The 27,254-nt window shown below is 46.8% G+C and overlaps 1 protein-coding gene, 1 long non-coding RNA gene and 1 pseudogene across 3 annotated transcripts in view; 1 reads left to right on the top strand and 2 right to left on the bottom strand.

Annotated features, from left to right (window-relative positions):
• Positions 1–265: 265 nt before the first annotated feature.
• Positions 266–7,366, bottom strand: LOC309811042. The gene is made up of 3 exons (XR_014295096.1): positions 7,069–7,366; positions 5,648–5,745; positions 266–1,106 (listed from the first exon to the last, which is right to left on the bottom strand). It is a non-coding gene; the product is annotated as an uncharacterized lncRNA (long non-coding RNA).
• Positions 7,367–8,427: 1,061 nt separating this feature from the next.
• Positions 8,428–27,254, top strand: part of SLC22A3 (solute carrier family 22 member 3) — a 94,969-nt gene continuing 76,142 nt past the window's right edge. Inside the window, exon 1 of the mRNA XM_082633512.1 lies at positions 8,428–8,936. Within this exon, the coding sequence (XP_082489638.1) occupies positions 8,502–8,936 (435 nt within the window). The 5' untranslated portion in view covers positions 8,428–8,501. The remainder of the gene's footprint in view (positions 8,937–27,254) is intronic.
• LOC309811041 (cytochrome c oxidase subunit NDUFA4-like) lies at positions 18,789–20,048 on the bottom strand (annotated as a pseudogene). Its single transcript has one exon. The product of its transcript is annotated as a cytochrome c oxidase subunit NDUFA4-like (transcript).

The raw sequence follows: 27,254 nt of genomic DNA, 5'->3' as shown, positions 1-27,254 counted from the left end.
TCTTTGGGCCATATTTTTTAAAGTTTTCATTTTGAATTTTTCAAAGAGCTTTCACCTTTTCATGTTTAACACATAGCTTTAAAATCTTACAACATCGAATATTCTGTCTGCCAGCATTCTACAACCTGCATTAGAAAACCAGTGTTAACATATACATATATATACAAACTGCACTAAAATTGACCTGGATTACTGTAACTTATACATTTTATTTTTGTATTTAAAGGAAAAGAGAACTTGAACTCATTGCATTTTACAGCCAGGAAATGGTCTAAATTGTCTTAATTTCTTTGTACTTTTAGAAATAACTTATTGGCTCAACCAGAACTAGAAACTACTCTTTGACTCCAGTATAGACTGGGAAAGTAGACATTTTTAATTTGAAAAATACAAACAAAAATTAATTCCGGGGGCTTCCCTGGTGGCGCAGTGGTTGAGAGTCCGCCTGACGATGCAGGGGACACGGGTTCGTGCCCCGGTCCGGGAGGATCCCACATGCCGTGGAGCGGCTGGGCCCGTGAGCCATGACCGCTGAGCCTGCGCGTCCGGAGCCTGTGCTCCGCAACGGGAGAGGCCACAACAGTGAGATGCCCGCGTACCGCAAAAAAGAAAAAAAAAATTAATTCTGAAAGGAAAGTAATCTACAAGTAGAACGCCTTTACGCCATGAAATCAGCTAAGGACTCAAAGCCCCCTGGCGTTACTCTGCTAACCCAGGGCTCACCTCTCCAGACCACCTTTCATGCATAGACAGACTCTGGAAATGATTCATTGCCTACAGTGTTACAGCATCTGTTTGTGCCTGGGGTACAATAAAGAATTCTTACGGGGACATATGTTATTTTACAAAAAATAGGGTTGCATAGAATGCACTATTAGACCTGGTCTGTGAATCTTCGTCCGCCGTCTGCAATCAGGTAAGTGCAGAAATTGGGAGTAAGCACTTGGAAACTTTTATACTGATCTGGCATCGCCATGACATCCAAGTGTGTGACCGGTGTACAGGTCTCCTTCAATAGGATGTGGACCGATGTTGCTGAATTCACCTTGGGGTTGTACGTGTCGTGAGCTGCAGACTATTCGTGCCCAGTAAGACCCTATATTGACCTGCAATAGATCAAAACAGACAAACAAATAAACATGTCTCCTTTACCACTAATAGGTTGAGAGGCATTAATATCAAACGTAGTCTTTGGAAACTGTTTCTTTTACACAACATGTTGTATCACTCCTTTCAGTAACTATGTCGATAAACCTTATTTTTAGTGAATGTGTTATCCTTCAGTTTTTAAGTTGGATTAGTTGAGAGGTCACTCAAGTTTTAATCGGTGCCTGCAAATCTCCTAAGACTGCCTTTTCCCATTTGAAGATGGCATTACTGTGATTTCTTTTTTTTTTTTTTTTTTTTCTTTTTGCGGTATGCGGGCCTCTCACTGTTGTGGCCTCTCCCGTTGCGGAGCACAGGCTCCGGATGCGCAGGCCCAGCGGCCATGGCTCACGGGCCCAGCCGCTCCGCGGCATATGGGATCCTCCCAGACCGGGGCACGAACCCATATCCCCTGCATCGGCAGGCGGACTCTCAACCACTGCGCCACCAGGGAGGCCCCATTACTGTGATTTCTGCACAATGGTAGTAAGAGTCAGAAACAGTGGATCGCTTTTGAATGCTTTGTCCAGGGGGACCGCTATCACACTATAGAAGGTACCTCACTAAAAGACAATTTCATCCAGAATGAGGTCCAGCAGCAGAAACTTCTGGGCAATATTTTAGCAATTAATAGCATAGTGGCCTCTTCACCGAGACTTTCACAAATCCCCAAAGTAATAGATGTTTTACGGGTTTTGGAGACCCACAGGGAATACTGTGTCTATTTGGGACTTCCCAGGCTACACTGACAGTAGCAGGATGGCCACTGTGTTGTCCTCCTACTCCTGTGCCCTTTCTTCTACCTGACATTCCTAATCAGTCGTGGCTTACTTTTCACCCCACCTCAAAGTTACCCTCAACACACTCTAGATGGCTCCTGACAGATGACAGGAGTGGGGCGTAAGAAGAAACCCGTTTACCATTCCTGCCCTAAACCATTCGCGATGAAAAGGTTTTCCAGAGAGGTAATGGGCTTCACCTTGCACTTGTTATATGGCACAAGCATCGAAAGGAAAGTGGCAAAGGACTTGTTACTGTATATGTTCAGAGAGTAAAATACAAACTCTCAAATCTCCTAGGCTTGACTAGGTTTTTCTACTTTGTCAAAATTCAACTCTGGAATATTTTAGTGCTGTTTAGCATTTTCCTTCATGGCTACCATCTTCTCCAAAGATGTCTTTAAGTCTAAGATCCTAGATGCTTCAAGTATAGAGAGCATCTATTTCCAAAGGATAAGAGTATCTGTAATATTTGTCCCCCAAACCAGAAACTTTCCTCTAGGGAAGTCCAAATTGTAATCAACCAGTGAGAGAATGGATCAGAGAAACAAATGAAAATTGGTCAGTCTAAATCAATGTTAGGGTTCAGCGTTCTGCCATATAATAATGGAAGTGCTCTGTGGTGCTTTTACTACGTTCACATACTAAGGTAAAAAATAGCTACTCCGTGCCTAATAAGGTAAGAAGGAGAGCGTTTCAAATACTCTTACCCATTTGTTAAAAAACAAAAAAGAAAATATGGTTCCTAGTTTTCTCCCCTTAGACCTGAGCACAGGCCACGATTCACTTGCCAAATTTTCTCTCGGCGGATTGTTTTCAAAAGTTTTATTTCTAGATTTATTACAGTATTCCCAAGGAAACTAATCTTTTTTTGTGCTTTACAAACAGCACAAATGTCATTGTGACGTATTTTGGTAACTCAATATGTGGTGAATAAACCCTAATACCTGGTATATCCATTCCTAAATGTGATAAAAAAAAATACCAACTATAAAAATTTAGATGAATAAACCCAAACAATTACCTTTTCAAAAAGAGTTAAAGTCAGTATGCTTTACAAAAGCTAAAAGTTGTGGGCCAGTAGATTTTTATTGTTCTTATTCAACAATCATTTATTGGTCACTATGTCTGGACCAGCTCTGTCCAACAGAAATTCCTGTGGTGATGGAAATGTTCTGAATGGACATAGTCCAATATGGTAGCCACCAGCCACATGTGGTTATTGAGCACTTGAAACGTGGCTCAGGAGAAACACAACCTTTCATTTCACTTAATTTTAATTAATTTAAATTTAAATAGCCACATGTGGCTAATGGTACCTTACTGGATAGTGCAGATATAGAACAGATATCAGTGTTTTAAGATAGAAAGATGAACATGATTTGGCTTTTCTCCCCAAAATCTACAGAGTAATGGGAAAAATAAAATGCACACATAATTTTACATAAAAATCCCTGATCAAATTTATATGGAACTTAATAATAAGATAAAAGCTATATGGAAGAAAAAAGCCCCCAAATTGCCAAGATAACTCTGAACAGGAGGAGGGTGAGGGGAGGGAAGAGGTGAGACTTGTCCTACCAGATACTAAGAATCATCATAGAACTATCATGATTAATAGTAAAATATTGTCACGGAGATAGACAAATAAGCAGTAGAACAGAACGAACAGCCCAGAAGCCTATTTGTGCAGGATTTTTTTTTTCTTTTTGGCAAGATGCAAAAAGCAGAAGCTATAAAGAAAAATGATACATTTTACTATCAGAATTTAAACTTTTGGTAGTCACCAAGACAACATAAATACAGTTAAAAGACGAGCCACAGACTAAGGAGATAGAACATATACAGCTGACAAAGGAGCAGAATAAACACATATACAAATAACTTCCCAAAACTTCAGTAAGAAAAAACAAGTAACAAAGAGAACACAGGCAGAGGATATGAGAGGGTGATTCGTAAGAGATGAATCTGAAAGATGAATACACGTCAAATGTGCTCAGTTACAGGAAATGAGCTAGATCCATATTTATCAAGGCTAATAGGTCTCAAAAATATAATGTGGGGACTTCCCTGGTGGCGCAGTGGTTAAGAATCCACCTGCCAATGCAGGGGACATGGGTTTGAGCCCTGGTGTGGGAAGATCCCACATGTCGCAGAGCAACTAAGCCCGTGTGCCACAACTACTGAGCCTGCTCACTAGAGCCCACGAGCCACAACTACTGAGCCCACATGCTACAGCTACTGAAGCCCGCATGCCTAGAGCCCGTGCTCTGCAACAAGAGAAGCCACTGCAATGAGAAGCCCACGCACTGCAACAAAGACCCAACGTAGCCAAAAATAAATAAATTCATTAAATATATATATATATATATATATATATATATAAAATGTGGCGTAAAAAAGAGAAATTACAGAAAAATAGAGTATCATACCAGTTGAGCAAACTTCAAAGCACCCCAAGTACTGTAGAGGTTTCCCTCGCTCTCTGAAAGTAGAGCTTTCCTATGAAAACTTTCCTAAGCCAAAATGGCAAAAAGCGAAGAAGCAGTTACCTTAGGACACACCTTGCTAACAGATGCAGAAAAATAAATAGAAATGAAGCACAGATGCTCACCGATAGTTCAAAGCTACGCCGGCTTGAAGCTGAGATGCTGCATGTAGTTTCTGGGGAAGGAGCTTGGCAGGGCCACTCCTGCTGCTGGGGTGAGCACTGCTTCTATAATGACTTGCTGCAAAACAAGAGGTGAACGCTGTTTTCGATTTCCATCTTTTATCATAAAAGTGAAAATCTTCTTTGATTTCTTACGGTTAGGAAAAACAGGTGCTAATGTAGGTCTTTCATGGAAGTAAAGTCGCATAAGGCAAACTTTTTTTTTTTTTTTGCAGTACACGGGCCTCTCACTGTTGTGGCCTCTCCCGTTGCAGAGCACAGGCTCTGGACGCGCAGGCTCAGCGGCCATGGCTCACGGGCCCAGCCGCTCCACAGCGTCTGGGATCCTCCCGGACCGGGGCACGAACCCGTGTCCCCTGCATCGGCAGGCGGACTCTCAACCACTGCGCCACCAGGGAAGCCCTAAGGCAAACTTTTGAAGAGCAAGGGACACCTGTATAGTGTTTGTGTGTAGTACCTAGGTATAAAAAGGATTAAAACATGGAGGAGATGAGTAACGACTTCATGATAACTGTACCTGGGCAAGAGACGGCCTGAACCTTCCTCAGCGGGGGCCACACTTCCGCCTTCCTCTCCCCTAGAGCCAAGGGCTTGCATCCGCCTGAAGCCCCTTCCCTTCCCATCCTTCTGTCTCCCACCAACACACTGGGATCTGAGATCCCAGGTTTCCCTGCTCAGTGGTCCTGAGCCCTCTTCCTGAGCCTGTGTGGCCTTTTCCCCAGGCCCACCTTCTGAAGAAAGGGCCTGGTAGCTGCCCTGGGGAGGAAGGGAGGGGACAGGGGACAGGACCTGAAGGCATATGAAGGAGACTTCAGCTGTGTCTAGGAGTGTTAGCGCTTTATAACAATATACCTAAAACACGATAACATGACATTTGCTAATTCTGGGGAAGGGTGGTATTTTTGTACTACTCTCTTTATTAATAGCCAGCTTACATATAGCACTTATCATGTATCAAGTACTGTTTTCAGTGATTTGCATAAAAAATGAAAAGGTGTCATTGCTACTCAGTTTTACGGAAAAGGCTAAATAACTTGCCCACGTCACTCACCATAAAGAGTAGAAGGGGATTTGAACACAGCAGGTCTGGCTCCAAATTCCATGATCTTAGCAACTGCTCTAGGTCTACTTGTCCAAATGCTGAGATTACTTCATTTAAAAAAAAAAAAAAGGAATTAAAGTTAAAATAGCCTGACAACTGCAATGCAAAGAAAAATGTAGTAAAATTCCTTAAGAAGGTTCTTCGATGTGTTAGGAGCACAGACAAGGACGGCAGACATGACTTGGGGAAGAAGGCAGTTTCGGCGGGCGCGGAGGGTTCGGTGGAGGGGATGCGGACATTCGGCCCAGGCCTTGCTGGGCAGTGGCTGGGAGGGCAGGAGAGTGAAATGCCAGGAAGAAAAAACTTCTTTGTGTGGACAGGCACAGATTTAGGAAAGTTAAAGAAGGATTTGAGGATTAGCAAGTCATGGAGTTTGGCTGTCACATGGGGGGACAACTTGGTGAGAGACATAGGTTGGGATCTTGAAAGGGAGCGTGAGAAATGAGTATTTAACTTGGAAACCAAGGCAAGCGCTTGAAGGGAGCACCTCCGAGCTGCTCCATGGGAAGACAACAAGCAGTGCAGCCCGGCTGGAAGGACAGCGGCCGCAGGTGAGGAGCCCCTAGGGCCACTGCGAACAAAGTTGGTGGACGAGGAGAGGAGGCCTGCCTGTGGGGGGCAGGGGAGCAGGGAGGCGTCAGGAAGCATCCAGTTGTTCCACCAATATTTATGGAGCGCCTACTATGAACCAGGCGCTGTTCTAGGCGGTGGCAATACAGAAATGAACAAAGCAAAACTTCCTGTCCTCAGGAAACCTGCCTTCTAGTGGAGGAGGGGCCACAAGTAAGACAAATAAGTAAATTTAGTAAACAAAGGGATAACAATATGCATATGTTAGAGGGTGATAAGCACTTTGGAGACAGATAAAACAGGGAAGGGAGCTGGGGGCTTGCCTGTGTGTGTGTGTAGGTGTGTACTGGGGCAGGGGCAGTGGGGAGATGGCCAGGAGGGATGCGCTGAGGGCACCTTTGAGTAAAGGCCTGAGGAGTGCCGGGTGTTGAGATGATATTGAGAGTCTGAGTCTTGGGGTGGGGCCATGGTTACCCAAAAGAGAGGGCAGAGGAGGAGCTGGGTGGGAGGAGGACAGATTGAAGCTGGGGTCCCAGGGGGCACTCAATAACATGGACTACATCCTGGAGCGTGAGGCATGTACACACCGAAGTCGCTGCTGACCAGGTGACAGATGAGCTTCAGTTGCTGGGAACAAGGATGTTAGAACAGTAAGAACTCTCATTCAGTGAGCCCCTGATGTGTGCCCACCTGCCACCAGGTGCTTTATCCTTCCTAGTACCCGGGATCCTTAGGACATCCCTGCACGGAAGACAGTATTAACTCAGCAACAAACAAGAACGCCAGTAATAAGAGCTAACCTGTGAAAGGGCATATTGTGCGTCGTCAGGCACTCTTCTGGCACCTTACGTGTAATAATTCATTCAATCCTCACAGCGACCCCAGGAAGGTATCAGTCTCATTTGACAGATGAGAAGACTGGGCTGGCCCGGTAAGGTGCCCAAGGTCACAGCTGGTGAACCGAGGCAGCCTGGCTCCGGTCCTTGCTCTGGAAGGAGGAAAAGTCAGTCTGCGCTCTACCGGCCTCTCCACCCTCCGAGAAAAGCGAGCTACGGGTAGAACGCTTTGGGGACGGCTGGGGTGGGGTTCTGGGGAGAAGAGAAATTCTCAGAAGATACGTCTTGAGGCGGGAGGCTGGGCCAGGGCAGGGAGGGCGCTGTTAGCAGGGCACGGTGAACCGCATAGCCGAAGGCTGCAGCCGCGAAGGGGCTTTGAACCCGGCCCCGGGAGGGCATCCGAGTGTGGACAGGGACACAGCAGCCCGGACGCGGAGCAGAGGCCAGGACGCCAGCTCGCACACAGCTCTGCGGATCTCTGGGAGCGAATAAGGGAGCTAAAAACAACGATTGAAACCAACCAACAAAAACCCTTCCTGGGCGATTTCAGGGCCAAGAGCGAAAGCCTTGGCTAAAGAAACCTGTAAGGGGCTGAGGTCCGTTCTCAGTTTGAACTCCAGGACTCTGAACAAGACGCCTCACACCCCTGTGGGTTGCCCAGCTGCTCTTTTGAAAAAGTTGGACGCTCTCTGAGATGTCGCCAAAATCTAACCCCTGAGCGTGGTCCTAGCTCTGCAGTCGGTCCACTGCTCTGGGACCCGGCTGCCCGGCCCCAGGGGTGCGCCGGGAGGCTCTGCTCACCCAAGGGACGAGAACTGGCGGGGGGTGGGGGGACGGGGGCTCCCCCGGCACGAGCGCGGGACCCGGAGCGCGCGCGTCGTCGATCCCCTAGGCAGCACCCGGGACCACCTAGAGACCAAGTCCCAGAAGAGCTGGGACTCCCAGGGAGTCGCTGGGTGGCCCTGGAACTTTCTTCTCTGGAGCCAGATCCGGGACCGCCCGCAGAACAGGCTGCTGGCAAAGACCGAATGGAGCTCCGCGCCAGGCCAGAGGCTGCGCGCGTCACTCGCAGTCCCGGGCCGGGTCCGCGGCGCGCGGTGGCGCTCCGCCAGGCCGCGTCGCCCGCGCCCCGCCGCGCGCCCACCCCGACCCCACGGCGGCGCCCCCGGGGAGCGCGGCCCGGGCGGGTGCGCCCGGAAGCGGGTGCGGCGGGCGGGGGCCCCAGGGCCTAAGGAGCGGCGGCCGCTGGCGCGGCGCCCAGGGGCGTGAGGCGGGTGCGCGGGGGAGGCGGCGGGGCGGAGGAGGCGGCCGGCCGGCCCGCGGGTCACTCGGAGGCCCGGGCGGCGGGCGGCAGGACGCGCTCAGGGAGTCGGGCGAGCGGGCGGGCGGCGCGCACCATGCCCTCCTTCGACGAGGCGCTGCAGCGGGCCGGCGAGTTCGGGCGCTTCCAGCGGCGCGTGTTCCTGCTGCTGTGCCTGACGGGCGTCACCTTCGCCTTCCTCTTCGTCGGCGTGGTCTTCATGGGCAGCCGGCCCGACCACTACTGGTGCCGCGGGCCGAGCGCCGCCGCGCTGGCCGAGCGCTGCGGCTGGAGCCCTGAGGAGGAGTGGAACCGCACGGCGCCGCCCCGCCTCGGCCCCGCGCCCTCCGAGCGCCGCGGCGACGGCCGCTGCCAGCGCTACCTCCTGGAGGCGGCCAACGCCAGCGCCGCCGCCCCGGGCGCGCTCAGCTGCGCCGACCCGCTTGCCGCCTTCCCCAACCGCTCGGCGCCGCTCGTGCCGTGCCGAGGAGGCTGGCGGTACGCCCAGGCCCACTCGACCATCGTCAGCGAGGTAAGGGCCCGGGTGCGCGCCGGGCGCGCCCGCCCCGCCGCCGAAAGCCGGCCGGGAGCGGACGGCGCGCGGAGCCCCCGCGGACGCCGGGAGTCGGTGAAGCCGGCCGCCGGCAAGGTCCGCGGAGGCCGGGAGCTGTCGGTTACCTCTGGGGACCGACCGGGTGCATCCCGCGCTTGGAAGCGTGGTGCTGCGTCGTAACTGCCCGGGGAAGTGCCTTTGCTTTATCTCTCTCTGCTAGTGAGGCAACGGAGTGGTGCTTCGGTTTAGGTGTGAACGAAAACCGCCCTGGAAGCCAAGTGCTAAGATGCTTCGCACACATCTCCTCAGGGATCGAAGCATCCTGTACGATGCTCGTTGTCTGTGAGATGTGTGTGCGCAGTAGTTGGAAATGACGGGTGGACGCGGGTAGAGAACGGCAGTGTCTGGGGCGAGCGACTCTGAGCACGTCCGCGCCGGCTCGTGGTCCCCAGGGGAAGAAGGAAAGGAGAAACCAGCGTTTGAAGGCAGCGCCAACTGTCTCTAATTGCCCAAATGATTATCTGAAATGCAAAAGGACAAAGGTCGAGGCTTTCCCGGGAGCATGATTTTGGCAAAACTGCTTTGGGGCAAAGAGCAACACTTGAGAGAAGTTGGGAAAGCTGAGGTTTTGAATTAAAAAAAAAAACTTTTTTTTTCCCTGCTAATAAATGACAGGAACGCGGCAGAAGAGGCTGTAAGGCATACATAGTTGGACACCCCACTTATTGGGAGGTAGCTGCTGGGGTCGGGTGGGGACAGTCCCCACGGTTTTTTGGCTACGTTTGAGCTGTCAGTGCCTTGGGGGTTAGGTGCCCTCACCCTTGGCGGCAGAACTGTTTCTGCGCTGCGCTGGGCTGGCAGTTTGCATCTTCATCTTGGTGAGTTCTGACTTTAGGGACTGCCTCCGCTGAGCTTGCAGGGAAGGGATGAGCAGTTTTATTGAACTTTGCTGCAAGCATGGTTTTAATTTAATTCAATTTAATTTCTAACAAGTGATTGAATGTCCTCAGGCAAATTGGGAAAGAAAAATGTTTGTCTTTAATTTATTGTCATAAAGAATTTTTAAGCACCTACTTGAGTAATGGGGGAAACACTGGCTTCAGAGTTCGCAGGGCCTCTTCTGCCTGTTAATGGTGTTCTTTGGTCTGGTGGTGACCTAGTCTCTCTGAAGCTGGGATTGTAGGTCTTTGAGGTTATGCATGTTCTGTGTGTTAGCACACTGTGTGTGGTCCTCTGCTAAGTGCTTTAGAGATCAAACCCCATGGCAGCCCAGAAAGGCCATGTGTATGTGTGTTTGGGGTACTTTAATTTCTGCCTAATTCGTGGGTCATGATCGGGACTGCTTTATAAAATGTGGTGGTCTTATTGTTAGGGGTTTCACTCTTGAAATGGATAGGGTGTGGGCTTGGGTGGGAGAGGGTGTTATCACTGGTAACTTGCTTTGAGTTTTATCCATTAGGTGGCTGCTTAGTGCTACTTTCCAGGCAAACCAGAAGACGCTGCTCGGAGAGTAGACGCCTGATTTTTGAAGACATATAGATCTCAAATGAAGAATCAAATGAACACACACTCCAGTGGGGTTTCCATGAGCAAGCATGATCCATAGACATCAGAGAAGGGAGACATAAAAATCTCTAAGTTAGTGTCCAGACAGGTATTTTAAAAGCATTCTGGGGTTCCAGGGTTGTTTCAAGCGTTCCAGGGTTATTTCAAAGGAGGGACAGTTGGTCTTATGAAGGTCTAACTGGCACTGAGGAAGGAGGAGTTCAGGAGACCTGGTCGTGGCACGGTCTCCATCTAGCTGTGTGGCTTGGGTGGATAGCTTAACCCTTCTGGGCTTAGCTTTCTCATCTGTAGTATCAGGGGTTGGATTAAACCCTTTACAGTCCTACCAATGCCATCAGTGTCATCACTGGATGGCTGTTCTCAGTGTGCTCAGAACAACGATAAAAATCTTCAAGGAAGAGTAAAATGCTATTCAGAATGCTCCCTTAAGGCCTCTGACAAGTTTTGGAAGTATTTTGGAGAGATATTTTTTTGTTGTTGTTCTAAATTGTTTGCTTCTTCTGGTTTGTTGTTTTAATGTTTTGATTCTTGAGAGGAAACCCTCCATCTGTTCAGGAAGTTCAGCATCCAGAACAACTCCTTCCCTCTCAGAGTTCTGCATAGCTAATATATGACTGTCTTTGGTTTTGCATATGATCCAGTTAGTGTTTGTTCTTTCATATGCTGTCAGCGTGACCCATCTCTGGCTCACACCGTATACCCAGTGTGTTTTCAGACTTGAAATTTAACATATGAATCATGGAAAGCGGGTGTCTTGGGAGAGTTCAGAACGCAGAAGGGGAGACCAGATTCCAGAATGGTAACATACAGCTGTTACATTTAATCCTTGCGCCATTGCAGGGGAGACAGCATTGTCCCGGCTTTTAGAAGAGGAACCCGAGGCAGGAGATGCGAAGGCACCCACTAGCGTCCCAGACCTTTTATGTAGCCAGGGTGGGTTCAGATCGGGGGGTCTTGATTGTGAATCCGTCTCCTTTCCTCCAGGCAGTGCTCTAAGTCCTTGAAACAGGTCTACACAGCATGATACCAGATCACTCACACTTTAGAACCTGCAAGAAATCTAGTTGAACCTTCCTGTTTACTTAGTTATTAACCTGGTCCTCTGGCCAGCGTGTCATTTCATTTCATTTCATGGTCCGGAACATGATCCGCTGCAGGTGAGGAGGCTGTGCTTCCCTATCGTGGGAACGGCAGTCTGTACTCTCTCGGTGTGAGTGTTGCAGAATGGGCACTTAAACCTCATCCACCCTTTTCTCATCTTACAAAGAGAAACATCGCCAAGGAGTTAAGGCAGAAGTCCGTGCGAAGTGCTGGGCCGTTTCAGCCCAGCTCCCCCTCTGGTTTCTCCTGCTCAAGGTGATGCAGTGGATTTGTCACCTACTTTTAATGACCTCAGCACAGACTTTTCTAACGTCTGAATCTCAGCCCTGTCTGGTTGTCAGACATTGGGCAGAAGAAAGCATGATGTGATGCGGAGAAGTCCAAGCCCTTACCACCCAAATATTTCAATTCATTGCCCAGGGAGTGCGACTCTGAAATTAATGTTAAGACTTTGAAATGCTTGCTTGTGTACCATGGATGGGGGAATAGGGTTCTCACTAGGAACCAGGCCTCCCACACACAAAAAATGAAAGTCCGTTTGAGGGGAGTGGCTGACCCATTGAAGAAAACGGAGGCTGCTTTGATCTCTGGGGCTGTCCCAGTGCTTCTCATGTCTCTGCTTTGCTTCCTGCATATCCAACCCACAACAAGAGGCCAACCCCAGACATTAGTGTCATCAGCATCCGGTCTCTACTTGCTAAGCATGGAAACACACTGCCATGAATACTGGAGAAAGGAGTTTAGCCAGGCCCTAGTTTTGTTCTGGGCTGAGTCTCTGATTTGCTCTGAGCACTTGAGAAAGATCTTACTTTTATATTGTTTCTATTTTTAATATTATTTGTGCTTTCCCTGGTTTTGGCTGAATCAACCTCACCAAAAGAACATCTGTTTTTGTTTTTGTTTTTGTTTTTTAAAGAAGATGTTGGGGGTAGGAGTTTATTAATTAATTTATTTATTTTTGCTGTGTTGGGTCTTCGTTTCTGTGCAAGGGCTTTCTCTAGTTGTGGCAAGCGGGGGCCACTCTTCATTGTGGTGTGCGGACCTCTCACTGTCGCGGCCTCTCTAGTTGCGGAGCACAGGCTCCAGACGCGCAGGCTCAGTAGTTGTGGCTCACGGGCCTAGTTGCTCTGTGGCATGCGGGACCCTCCCAGACCAGGGCTCGAACCCGTGTCCCCTGCATTAGCAGGCAGATTCTCAACCACTGCGCCACCAGGGAAGCCCCAGAGAACATCTGTTTTATTATTACTTCAAAGGACCAACTACGGTATTGTTCATTTTCTATTGCATTAGTTTGTCCTCTTTTTTTTTTAGTTTGCATTATTTTTTTAATTTATTTTATTGAAGTATAGTTGATTTACAATGTTGTGTTAATTTCTGCTGTACAGCAAAGTGATTCAGTTATACATATATACATTCTTTTTCATATTCTTTTCCATTATGGTTTATCACAGGATATTGAATATAGTTCCCTTTGCTATACAGTAGGACCTTGTTGTTTATCTTCCTGTTTATTATTTGTTCTGGTTTTTTGGATTTACTATGGGTGTGCTTTTTTTCCGATTTAAGTTAGCTGCTTAGCTCAATTCTTTCCTGCCTTTCTTCTTTTCTAGTATAAATGTTTAAAGCTATAGGTTTCCTTCTGTGTACTTTTTTTTGACTACACCCAGCAAGTTTTGAAATGCAGGTTTTAATTATTATTCCATTCTTGTTTTTTTTTTTTTTTTTTTTTTTTGCGGTACGCGGGCCTCTCACTGTTGTGGCCGCTCCCGTTGCGGAGCACAGGCTCCGGACGCGCAGGCTCAGCGGCCATGGCTCACGGGCCTAGGCACTCCGTGGCATGTGGGATCTTCCTGGACCGGGGCACGAACCCGTGTCCCCTACACCGGCAGGCAGACTCTCAACCACTGCACCACCAGGGAAGCCCCATTCTCAGTATTTTTATTCTCCATTATTTCCTCTTTGACCCATGATTCATTTAGATATTTGTTTAAAATTTTTAAACATACATTGATTTTTTATCTTTTAATTGTTGACTTCTAATTTAACCTTGGAGTGGTAAGAGAACGTGGTCTGAATTATACTGATTCTTTTTTTTTAATAATTATTTGGCTTTATTTTCTAAGTATTCTATTGACCTTTTTATTTTTACCATTTATTTATTTTTTTTTTTGCTGTACGCGGGCCTCTCACTGTTGTGGCCTCTCCCGTTGCGGAGCACAGGCTCCGGACGCACAGGCTCAGTGGCCATGGCTCACGGGCCCAGCCGCTCCGCGGCATATGGGATCCTCCCAGACCGGGGCACGAACCCGTATCCCCTGCATCGGCAGGCGGACTCTCAACCACTGCGCCACCAGGGAGGCCCTACCATTTATTTTTTAAGTCTCTCTCTTTTTTTTTTATTTCAGTTTTGGCTGTGTTGGGTCTTCGTTGCTGCTCGCAGGCTTTCTCTAGTTGAGGAGAACAGGGACTACTCTTCATTGTGGTGTGTGGGCCTCTTATTGCAGTGGCTTCTCGTTGCGGAGCACGGGCTGTAGGCGTGCGGGCTTCAGTAGTTGTGGCACACAGCCTTCAGTAGTTGCAGCACGTGGGCTCAGTAGTTGTGGCACGCGGGCTCTAGAGTGCAGGCTCAGTAGTTGTTGTGCATAGGCTTAGTTGCTCCGCAGCATGTGGGATCTTCCCAGACCAGGGATCGAACCCGTGTCGCCTGCATTGGCAGGTGGATTCTTATCCACTGTACCACCAGGGAAGTCCCTGATACTGATTCTTTGAATTTTATTGGAACTTTCTTTTTGGCCTTCTAGGAGGTCAATTTTTATAAACATTCCATACATGCTTGAGAAGAGTGTGTAGTCTTTAGCTATTGGGTGTAGGGTTTTATAGATAGATGTCCAATATTTGAAGCTTGTTAGCTTGTGTTGTTACAATATTCTATATTTTAATTAACTTTCCATCTGCTTGGTCTAGCAAGCATAGAGAGTATTGAAATTTACCATTATGTTGGGGGGGTTGTCATTTTCTCTCTATATTTCCAGCAGATTTTAAAAGTTGTACACATGAGATTGGATGCATGTACATACAAATTTAGAATTTAAAAAAAATCTACATAGTGAATTGAACCTTTTATTATAGTGTTGGTACTCTGTCTAAAATCCATGATGTCTATTGTCCCGAGGTCTACTTTATATAATATTATTTAGCTACTCCAACTTAGTTTTGGTTAATATTTGCCTGCTATATCTTTTGTTATCCTTTACTTTCTAACTTCCTATGTTCTAATAATTTAGATGGGTTTCTGATAAAATACATATAACTTGATTTTGCATTTAACTACTATGCTTAGCCTATTCACCATTTCTTGTGGTAATTGGTATATTGGGGCTTATTATACCATTTTTTTCTTTGTCTTGTTCTTTTTATGCTTTTTCCCTTCCTTTAAAAAAATGATTTTAAATTTGTTTCTCTTATTCTATTTACTCCTTCCTTTATTTGTTTGGAATTTAGATTTTTTTCCCCAGCTTTTCTACCTTTTTTTTTTTTTTTTTGGAAGTATAGTCGATTTACAATGTTGTGCTAGTTTCAGGTGTACAGCAAAGTGATTCATTATATATATATATATTTTCAGATTCTTTTCCATTATAGATTATTACAAGATATTGAATATAGTTCCTGTGTTATATAGTAGGTCCTTGTTGTGGAATTTAGATTCTTTATTTCAATTCTTTTAGTGGTTACCCCTGAAATTTTGCTAAGTTTACTTAACAAAACCTAAATTTTACTCCAACCTCCTCCTAAACAATTTAAGATCTTAAACACTTTCATTCAGTCACTTCTCCTGTATTAGAGGCATTAGTAGCCAATATTCTAGGTCTGTTCCTTTATTGTTAATTTATGGGTTTTGTGTAAATCATGTATGCTTGGGTTTATACTTACACTTTATCTACTCATTATTCCATACCCTATCTCTTTCCCCCCCTTCCTTTTCATATAGATCTTTAACATTTTTTCTTTAGTGTGTATCTCTAGGTGGTAAATGTTCTCAGTTTTTGTTTATATGGAAATGTCTTTATTTCACCATTATTCTTTAAGATTTTTTTTTGATGTGGACCATTTTTAAAGTCTTTATTGAATTTGTTACAATAGTACTTCTGTTCTATGTTTTGGTTTTTTGGCCGCGAGGCATGTAGGATCCTAGCTCCCTGACCAGGGATTGAACCTGCATGCCCTTCATTGGAAGGTGAAGTCTTAACCACTGGACTGCCAGGGAAGTCCCCGCTATTATTCTTGAAAGATAGTTTTGCTAGGTAAATAGTTTATGTTGCCAATTATTTTTCCTTAACCCTTTGAAGATGTTAGTTCTGCCTTGTAGCTCTCATTTTACTTTTGAAAAATCTGTTGTCAGTTTAACTGTCTTTTTCTCTTGGGTTGTATCTAGATGGGTATTTCTTCTTTTTTTTTTTCGTGGGTATTTCTTTTATTTATCCAGCTTGGTATGCATTGCCTCTGAAGGGTGTCTGACATGTAGTAGGCACTCAATAAATAGCTGTTGAATGAACCAGTTGTGTTTCCTTTCCACTGTGAATTTTGGTTCTTTGGTAGGTTCTGGAAAATTCTCAGCCATTATCTTTTCATTTTCTGCTCTCTATTCTTTCCTTCTGAGATTCTACTTGGACGTAAGTTGGACCTTCTTTTTCTGTCCTTCATGAGTCTTAACCTCTCTCTCATATTTCTCATTTCAATATCTATATGATAGTTAAGATGTTTTTTCGGACCTGTCTTCCAGATCACAATGTTTCTATTCAGCAATATCAAATCTGCTGTTTAATCCATTCATTGAAGTTTTTATTTCAGCAGTTATCTTTTTCATTTATCAAAGTTATATTTGTTATCTTTCAGATATCCCTGGTCATTTATTGGTAGTCTCTTATTTTTTGCTCATTCTTGTGTTTCCATTTTTCAGTTTCTTTAAGGGTTTTACGTATGTTTACTCTATATTTTATATCTGGTAATTACACTGCCTGAAGCCCTTGGTGTTTTGAATCTCTTATTTGTCATTTGTTATGTGTTTGGCACTTGTTTGTTTCGTGTTGGTTGTGAGTTCCCAGCTGGTTGAGTGTCTCTGTGGGAAACCTGGCTGCCTGCAGAGAGGATTTGCACTTGCTTCTCTCTGAGCTTGGACACCCATGATCTGGAATCATTTTCTTCCTTCCAGACTTCCTGGTGCATCTACAACTGCTGAATCTGTCATTGTTGTTTGTTTTTACTAGAGGTGTATGATTGCCCCTTACTTTCTGAAACACCAACAATCCAACAAAAATTGTGTTTTATGCTGAATCTCATTTTTTCAACATGAGTCCCTCAAAATAACTAGTCCTTTCTGCTGATGACAAAAGTGTATTAATAGTTTAACAGATTTTTTTAAATGGAGTGAAAGCAAGACCTAAATGAGTGAGCAGTCACCCTACTAGGTGTCTACTACTTGGTGTTGGCAGCAGGATGACCAAGCAGATCCATGCAGTGATGTGTGTATGAACCCCAGAGCCAAAAGGAATGAGACTATGAAAAAGCATCTCCTGCTTCTTTCTGGCAACTGATTTATTAGATTATCAACTACAGATCAATTAAAATTTCTTTAGCATCTGTTATATGCTAGGTACTGGGCTAGGCTGGTAATACAAAGATAGATAAAATTGTCTGATGAGTTCTGGCAGAGAGACTTGCCCCGAGACAGTAATGTACTGAGAGTGGTAACAGGTGTGGTGAAGGGATGCCTTCTTATGATTGACTGGGGGTCAGTCAAAGCAGAATGTGCACTGACCTAGACCTCAGCCCCAGAGGAGAAGGAGGAGTCCAAGAGGAATATATGAGGAAAAGGATGTTATTTTCCCACATTCTCTCATCTTCAACATCATTTATTTGTAGCCATTTATTGACTGCCCTCTGGGGCAGTGGTTGATGTGTATTCCTTTGACCCACCCACACAGACATGGAATCAAAAGATCAGGGTGGGGTTCAGGAATCTTTGTTGTTCACAAGCATGTAAAGCCCCTGCAGATGGTCCCTAGACTACACATGAGGAGTGTGACAAGATCATCACAAGTGGAACAGCCTATGTGTGGGTGAAGCAAGTGCCACCTCCCCCAAACACACCCTGCAGACCTTGGGATGGAAGCATTGTCCCTTTACCCAAGACAAGAGTCCCACATTTTTTTTTAAGATGAAAAGACGACCCTCAGAATGGGAGAAAATATTTGCAAATGAATCAACAGACAAAGGATTAATCTCCCAAATATATAAACAGTTCATGCAGCTCAATATTTAAAAAACAACCCAATCCAAAAATGGGCAGAGGATCTAAACAGACATTTCTCCAAAGAAGACATACAGATGGCCAAGAGGCACATGAAAAGCTGCTCAACATCATTAATCATTAGAGAAATGCAAATCAAAACTACAATGAGGTATCATCTCACACCGGTTAGAATGGGCATCATCAGAAAATCTACAAACAATAAATGCTGGAGAGGGTGTGGAGAAAAGGGAACCCTCTTGCCCTGTTGGTGGGAATGTAAATTGATACAGTCACTATGGAGAACGGTATGGAGGTTCCTTAAAAAACTAAAAATAGAACTACCATACGACCCAGCAATCCCACTACTGGGCATATACCCAGAGAAAACCATAATTCAGAAAGACACATGCACCTGTACTTTTCCTCTGGGACACACAGCTAGGTTGTATTTCCCAATGTCCCTTGCAGCTGGTGGGGGGCAGTCCTGTGATGTGTTCTGGTCAGTGATGTTGAGAGAAGCAACACACCTGGAGCCAGAATAACCTTTCTCCTCGCAATCCCCCTGCTTGCTTCCTTCCCTCATCTGCCAGCAGAGAGGCCTGAAGACCCCAAAGACAGCAAAGCCCTTAGCTGGAAGGAGATCAGTGCTTGAAGCCTGCAGGGAGGGGACCCCTATCTTCCCCCCCCCTCCACCTCCTCTGCATGGGAATGTGAAATTAATGAAAAATAAACTTTCTTGTGTTAAACCACTGAGATTTGGGGGGGTTTGTTACAGCTCTTACTGTGAGCCTACCCTGACAAATACACATTTTGGTGTGTTTCCTGGAGGCTGCAGGCACCTGATGAAATGGTAGGGAAGCTGGTTCCTTCGAGATAGTCCTCCCCTTGGTCTGCACACAAGGTCACCATGACCTTGCCTGAGGCCCCTACAGGCCCCTCTCCTCTGCAGGCACCCCTGCTGCAGCCCCTCCAGGGCATGCCTGGCTGTCCTCCCTGGGCTGTGAGCGTGCTGTTTCCACTTCTCCAAATACCTTTCCTCTTTCTCCTTGAGGATGTTCCACTTTTTTCCCTAAAGGTGCAGCTAAGAGTTACCTATTCCAGAAATACCTTCCCTGTCCCGACTCTGGGGGTCTGCTTTTCTTCCTCTGCCCAGCCGCCCTCTCTGTGTGCTGAGCGTATTGCCTTCCTCATCAGACTGCAGCTTTCTTTTTTCTTTTTTTTCAAGTTTTACTCATCAGTGTAAACCCCAACACAAATACACCAACATGATTTCGTGCATTTAGAGGGGAAATGTTTCTTGGTTAAGTGGAAAATTGTTCAGATGGCTTCTGGAAGACCTTCATTCTAAGCAGCTTTATAGTGAAACATTATATTTAGAAGTCTGGACCTTCTTTCTTCAATTTGCTGTAATCTACATTCACTGAGTAGAACTTGTACTGATCATTGGGACCCAGTGGGTTCCAGGGTTCTGGGTTATTCTTTCTGTCCCACTGACATCTGGATTGAACAGTGCCTGGCGCAGGTGTACAGTGCTGCGCCAGTACCTCCTACTCCAGTAAATACAAAGAGGGGAATCAAACTAGAATGCTTCTTGGCCTGACCCATGATCTGGCAGAGCATGGTTGTGACAGAGGCCTTGAGTCCAAACAGAGAGAAGAACAAACCTGTAAGGCCCGAGGCTAAATAGCCTCTGTGCCGAGGAGGAGTGGACGTCCAGAGTCACCCAGGACCTGGACTGCAGCTTTCTTGGGGTCAGAGACTGTTTAGTATATATTTGTGATGAAATCACATGGCATTTAATAAATCCCATGATTAAATTAATGAGTGAACGGGAAAGGGATTAAGTGAAATATTTGACCCCTTTTATAACTTTGGCTCAGGCAACCCTGAAATTGACCTTCGTAGACTCTAATAAGCTCTTTTCCCCTCAACAGTGCTGCTTTATTTTTGCATTAATCCTGTATATTAATTTAGAGAAAATGGCCATTTTAACAATTTTGAGCTTTTTTTTTTAAACTCTTTTTTTTTTTTTTAAGATGTTGGGGATAGGAGTTTATTAATTAATTAATTTATTTTTGCTGTGTTGGGTCTTCGTTTCTGTGCGAGGGCTTTCTCTAATTGTGGCAAGCGGGGACCACTCTTCATTGTGGTGCGTGGGCCTCTCACTATCGCGGCCTCTCTCGTTGCGGAGCACAGGCTCCAGACGCGCAGGCTCAGTAGCTGTGGTTCACGGGCCCAGCTGCTCTGTGGCATATGGGATCTTCCCGGACCAGGGCTCGAACCCGTGCCCCCTGCATTAGCAGGCAGACTCTCAACCACTGCGCCACCAGGGAAGCCCCCAGTTTTGAGCTTTTGAACATGGTGTATTTGATGTAATTTGAACGTGATGTGTTGCTGCATTTTCTTAGGCGTAATTCAGTCTCTCTCAGTGTTTTGTAGTTTTCAGTATGAAGGTGTTACAGAAATTTCACAGGTTTTATTCTTAGGTGTTTGTTTTATTGATAACCTTGTACAGTGCTGCTTCTTCGTAACTTAGCCAGCAAGGGCTTGTCTTCCTCGCCTTCACACCAACAGGCTCTGACAGATCACCAGTGGGGGGGGCCACGGCCCTGCAGAAAGCAGCTCCAGGCCTCTGGAGCAGGGGGACAGCCGCCACCGCCCGACCCCTGTCTACATGGGGACTCCGTCGTCCGCAGATCCTAACTGGGGGATGCGACCTGGACCGTTAAGGGAAGAGGCAGGCCGGCCGGCTCTGTGGGGCCATTACTTTTATGTGCTGACGTCCATTGTGCAGAAAAGGCCTTTCTCAGCTGTCCTGGCACTTTGGGGCACGTCTGTGTCATCAGCCGAGCTGGGCTCCGGGAGCAGCAGGGCACAGGTGCAGGGCACAGGTCAGCGAGGGGCACATGGGCGCCTGGCGGGCAGCAGTTCAAGGATGCAGTGCTGAGCCCTCCAAGGCCATTGGGGGCGGGGTGGGGAGACATTGCCTACATTTCAAAACAAAATAAAACCTCTCCAATTTTTCCTCATTTTTTTTTCTTAAACTATAACCAAGAAAGGAAGTTTATTTCTATTCTGTGAGGAAATAGCAAAGTTCCTTAAGGTTCTTGGTGTAGCTTTCTAGAATGACAATGACACAAGCATGGCCAATGATAGTTAATGCCTTTTTATGGGGATGAGAGATCGGTAACGTGGCTTTTAAAGGATTGCTGTGCTCTAACTTTTCTGTGCTTGTAATAAAACAAAGTAACTTTGGGGCTGGTGCTTGTGTAACACTAGAGGAAAACCATGAGGGATGCAGTGTAGGGGCTCATACGAAGGTGAATAAATAAATGTGATTTAAAACAAAATCCTGCATTTAACTTGTATGGCTAGTATGGGCCCCGCCAAGCACGTCCCTCAAAGTGTATGACTGATTTAGAATTTAACTTTAAAAACTGTGTTCAGGGAAATTAAAAATGAAAGTCAGAAAATGAGTGTGGTGATTATTGTTGAATATTTTCTGAAAGCTTGGATCCTAGTCTCCGATTAATCAGTGAAGCAGACGTTGTAGTGGAAAGGGTGCTGATCCAAGACGTGGGAACCCTGGCACAGGTCACTGTGAGTGACTGGGGGTGACAGGTAACATCCCTGGACCACTGTTTCCTTATCTGAGTGGAGTAGTCAATTGTCAATGGATTTCCAAGCTTCCTCTACCTCTATCATTCTGCAGCCAAGTTCATTTTCAGGTATTTAATTCCTGACCCTGAATTTTGGGTTGCCATATCCATACAAGAGTGGGAACGTGGCTTGGGATGAAGCTAACTTAAAAGCTGGAGGTGTTCAGTTCCGGAAATCAGGATGGATTCTTCCCCAGGACACCTTACTTCTTGGCGGGCGTGCTGTGAACCGTGTGGACAGAGGAGAGGGTGATGGCATGGGTGTGGCCACATTCTAGAGCAGGTGCCTGTCCCGCCCTCTGTAACATCTGCTGTAGACCCTAGAGCTTCATGGGGAATCTGAGGAGGGGACACGCCCTGGGCCACCTACACAGTGGAAACCACCCGAGGGAGGCAGGATGGGGACAAGCTTGGACTTCAGAAACGAAGGTGATTATCCTGCTGTCAAACCCAGTCTTCTGAGACAGGGGCCTCCCTGTTGGATAGTTATAGGCCAGAGCAGGAGAGATGAGCAAGTGACAGGTGAGGCTCTGGATTTGCATTTTATTGGCCATCACTGGGACACTCATGAGGAAATACAAACCGGAGCTTCACAAGCCTGTCCACACTCACCCGCTTTGGCCTCAGTTATCTGATTATTAACACTTTAACATTTAACTTAACATTTAACTTAAGTGTTAAAGACATTTAAGTATTTGAAAGTAATTCTGACAAGACTGTGTCTGTTTAGGGAGTATATAACCTTTCTTTCATGGGTTTTGTTGTTAACTTGTGTTGTATTGATTGGTCATAAAATCTACAAATAAGTGTGGGAGACTGTGTTTTCTTGTTTCTTAGAAAATAGTTCAGGGATGAAATTTGGAGGCTTCAAATAAGGTGAGAAGTGAGACATGTGCCTCCTGACCGGTGATTCCGCAAACCAGCTGTCTTGCTCTCCTTCCCCCAATGACGGGAGACATTTTATTCTTGGGTGGATGTCAGCTATCTTAGCAGTTGTTGGAATATAATTGTTTCATTTTTCTTGGCTTCATAATGCAGACATGAGAGTTTCACATGTCAGGCAAATTTGTATATCATTGTCTGGAATGCAATTTTATTTTTTACGGAGTGAAAAGTTAATTGTATTACTGCTTGTATAACACGGGGGCAGTTTCGGTAAAATGGTGATTTTCTATGAAATGCCTTCAGCACAGCGGTGTCCAGCGTGAGAGACCCAAGTGAAGCCATCCTAGCTGGATGGAGCTAGGGCCGCCGCAGGCCCTGCTGCCCAGAGGAAAGAACATTGTCTTGATTCTTAGGACAGGGGGACCCGTGAGACAGTTTGGTCTTGGTGACTTCTGAGGGCTCTGAAAACCTTGGCTGTTGGTGCTGTGAAGTCTCTGGTGCCCACCTCCTCGGGGGGCTGGGGGTACCGCGCCCCTCCTGAGAGATGACAGAGCATCCATTGTCTGGACGGTGCTCATGTGAAGCGGGTGGACCCACTCCCAGGTGTGTGATGAAGGCTTCCCCCTGGAGAACAGCAAACACCCTCTCATCATCCTCTCCGCTCGACAGCGTCACGTCTCAGATGCCTTTCCCGGAGGTGGCTTATGCCCCTCGGACGCACAGGGTGGCTCTGATTTCATGGGCTTCTGCCAGCTGGAAGCGTCGCGTGGCCGCCGACAGCACAAGATGAAAGACGACATGTGTGTCTCTTGCCCCCAGGGAGGGATGCTGTAAGCTGATGCCTCTCAGACATAAACAGAGGGGCCTAGGCACCAGAACCTCTTACTCTGAAGATTGATGGTAGCACAGTTTTGGGAATCCAAGGACCGTGGAGAAGACAGTGTGGGCTTTTACTATGGATAATTCTTTAAGAGCAATGTTTTGGAGACATTTATTGAGAAATGACTGCCCTTTCATTGTCCTCAAATGAGGGTTTCAAAGCAAACCCTCATAGGGAAGTCACGTGGGCAATTGAGAGTATTAAATATCCAGGGCAGAGGAGAAAATTAAATGGAAAGTAATTAAAATAAATTTGGCATCGATTTTAAAAAAATCAAATAAAGAGATAAATTTCAGAGTTTCTGTAGTGTAAAGGAAATTGTTCCAAGAACCTTTCCCACAGAGAATCTTGCTCTTTCTGTGTCTCAGCTACTTGGTAATAACGGTAATAACACATTTACCTAAGGCCTCCATTTGTCCGCCAGCCAGCATCCCTGTCAGATAGCTGTGCTCCCCTATCCAGTATGCATGTCTATAGGGCACTTCCAGAAGAATTTTGATTTTTTTTGTGTGTGTGTGTGTGGTACGCAGGCCTCTCACTGTTGTGGCCTCTCCCGTTGCGGAGCACAGGCTCCGGACGCGCAGGCTCAGGGGCCACGGCTCATGGGCCCAGCTTCTCCGCGGCATGTGGGATCTTCCCGGACCGGGGCACGAACCCGTGTCCCCTGCATCGGCAGGCGGACTCTCAACCACTGCGCCACCAGGGAAGCCCTCTTTATCCTCTTGTGACAGCTGACCTGAGACTTCCCTAGAGCTGTCTGCCTGTGGGAATCAGAGGCAGCACTGCTGAAGGTCAGTAGACATGATGATTTCACCTGGGGATGCTGTGTCCTTGGATGCAGACCACTGCCTGGGTCGTGGATGGAGGCCTTTCCTGAGCATGTCACATGGAAGATGTCTCTCCGTTTCCATCTCAAAAGTCTCATATAAAATGTCATCATTCAATCATCAAGTCCAGTAGTGCATTCCCAACTTTGCCTTCTAGTTAATCCATAGTTTTTATTATGCTTTTATGTGTTCTCAGATAGAGAATTTCAGGCGTCACTTTTGTCTTCAGTGATCATATAATCTTCCTAGTTAGGAAGACGAGGTGGCAGATATTGTCCAGAATCTTCTGGGGCACTAGGTTCTGGACGTCATGACTAGATAAATCTGCAAGTCATCCTGAAACGAGATGCTTTGATCCGTCATCACTTTCTTTTTTACTTTGCCCTTTTCCCACTGTCCTTTGGTTCTCCAGGGAGGAACTGTCTTCGTCTGAGTTCCCCACACAGCAGAGCCTGAGACAGGGCGTATGTGCTAGTTTACATCTCAGGGCAGCCAGGGTGCAGAAGCGGGGGCAGGGAGGTGAGGTTGGGGAGAAGGGAGTGGACCCCTCACCGCTGCATCCTCCAAGCCCCTGTGCAGCTGACCCCTGAGAAGCTGAGTAGAGGGTGGAGGACGGAGCTGGGGAGGGAAAAGGGAGGAAAAACGTACCCTGGGTTCTGCCTCCGAGGGGTCAGATGTTCCCTCCCAGGCATTAACTCCCTCACGCTTTCAGCTGGAGCCCAGAGGTGGAGCCCAGAGGCGCAGGAGGCCAGCAGCTGGGAGGGGCCTGCATCAGGTGATCAGAGCTCCCGTGGGCCAGCTCAGGAGGCAGGTGGCGCCTAGAAGACCGGAGGGGGCAGGGAGAGTGCGACATGAGACCAACAGGTCGTTAGCTCCTGCACAGACTCTGTCCCCAAACCTTAGCCGGGCCACGCCCAGTGGCTTTCTGCCTCCCTGTTTCCAGACATCTGCATGCCCCCACTTTGGGTTCATCCTTATGTCAGACTCCCTATGCCCACCCCCTCCCTATGCCCTTGCAAGGGGGCTGCCTTGCATCCCCGCTTTGTCTGCGGAGTTTCCCCCTTATGGTACCGTGCTCTGCATGCCAGCCGCCACTTTCCTCTTCTGCTTGGAGCTCTCTTAGGGTGACCAGCTGTCCCAGGTTGCCTGGCATTGAGGGGATTCCCTGTGACTGAGGACTTTCAATGCTAAACCTGGGAGAAACCCCGGCAGACCAGGACAGTGGGTCATCCCGAGCACTCCACAGGTAGAAAGAATGATTCACAAGATGTATAATAATAAAGAGCTGTGAACAATGCAGATGTGTAATATGGTTAAATAAACAGAATGTACCCATTTGATACAAAATGACAGGGATGACAAAACTGAATTGACAAATAATAATGTAGAAATGTTTATGATGCAATTATAAGTTAAGAGGCTGAGATAACAATGTGGGCATATTGCATGATTTCAGTCATATACTTAAAAACCTCTGCATGGCAAATTGATGATTGAAAGTAGGGACTGCTACACAGAGGTCTTGAAGGAGAGAGCTTGCAGTTATGGCTGCTTACACTTTTCTCTTAACTAATCGAGATATTCTTTTGCCAAAGATGGTGCTGAATTAACTTACAGTCGTGCTACATTAAAAACTGACGAGGAGAATGCATGCAGAGTGTTCAAAGGAACTATAGTTATTTTGTTCAGCTTGATGGGATTGCTGAGAAACAAGTCAAACCTGGAAATTAAAGCATGCAAATGAGAGTGGGTTTTCAGCAAAGGAAGAGGCACCAGATTCCTTCTCAGCAAGGCCCACTAGAGAGAAAGGCTGTGAAAGCTTCTAGTTAGTGAAAGAACTTTATTGATGATCTCTTACCCAAAGTTGCTTTACTAGTTGTTTACTAGTTGCTTTTCTCCTCAGAAAAGAGGAGGCCTGTTCAGAGAAGATGGCTTGGGGGAGAATAAAAGCCTCTGGCATCAAACTCACTCAGCCTGGAAACTGTCATAAGATGACAAAAGGACTTTCCTTTGCTCAGTGCAGGATCAGAAAGCGAAGCGGGTGAAGTGGATTCGTGAAGCCTATAATTGCCTCCCTTGACCCAAATCATCAAAAAGGCGGTTGCGGGCTTCCCTGGTGGCGCAGTGGTTGAGAGTCTGCCTGCCGATGCAGGGGACGCGGGTTTGTGCCCCGGTCCGGGAAGATCCCACATGCCGCGGAGCGGCTGGGCCCGTGAGCCATGGCCGCTGAGCCTGCGTGGCCAGAGCCTGTGCTCCACGGCGGGAGAGGCCACAACAGTGAGAGGCCCGTGTACCACACACACACACAAAAAAGGCAATTGCTCCATTCAGAGGAACTTAAGATTTCATCTGACCTCCCTTTTAATAGCTAGCGTCTGTTTAAATGTCTTAGTGACCACGTTATATTTTACCTTATCCAGTTCATATTGTTTTATATTAGTGATTTTTTTTTTTTTTACTAAGTGACAAGATACATTTACTTGATTCATGAACCATTAATTTATGTGTCTGTCTGAGATTATGTACTCTTGGGGGCCATTTTGATTACCGAATTTATTTTCGATCATAAAAACATAGTCGTTAGGTATGTTCCAGGCGCTTTGAATATATTATCATCAGCATCAAAAGAGCCTATGAGGGAAGTGTTATTTTCCCATTTTCCAAAGGACGGAATCTCTGAGGCTGGGAACACCTGTGTGATGTGCCCAAGACAGGACAGTGTGAGAGTTGGCTTTGTCCTGACACCAAGCTCACCCCAAACCAGTGTCCTGTCCCTGCCATCTGCCTCCAGAGCAGTGGCTCTCAAAGTGTAGAGTCACCAGAAGGCCTTGTGAAAACAGCTTGCTGGACCCCACCCCAGTGCTTCTGAATCAACAGGTCTGGGGTCGGGCCTGAGAATGTGCATTTCCAGGTCCCGCCGTTGCTGCTGATGCTGGGGGTGCCGGGATCCCACTGCGAGGAGCCCCTGGCCCAGAAGGAGGTTCGCTTTCGCTACTGACTTTTCCATTGTGATGATGACTGGCTCGCCTCGCACAGGGCCGTCTTCAAGTCAAGTTCCCGTGAAGTCTGGTTCTTCGCAGAAACTCAGTT

This window comes from Mesoplodon mirus, assembly GCF_964341445.2.
Source record: "Mesoplodon mirus genome assembly, chromosome: 10".
NCBI classification, from domain to species: domain Eukaryota; kingdom Metazoa; phylum Chordata; class Mammalia; order Artiodactyla; family Ziphiidae; genus Mesoplodon; species Mesoplodon mirus.
This window is presented reverse-complemented; position numbering and strand designations above follow the sequence as displayed.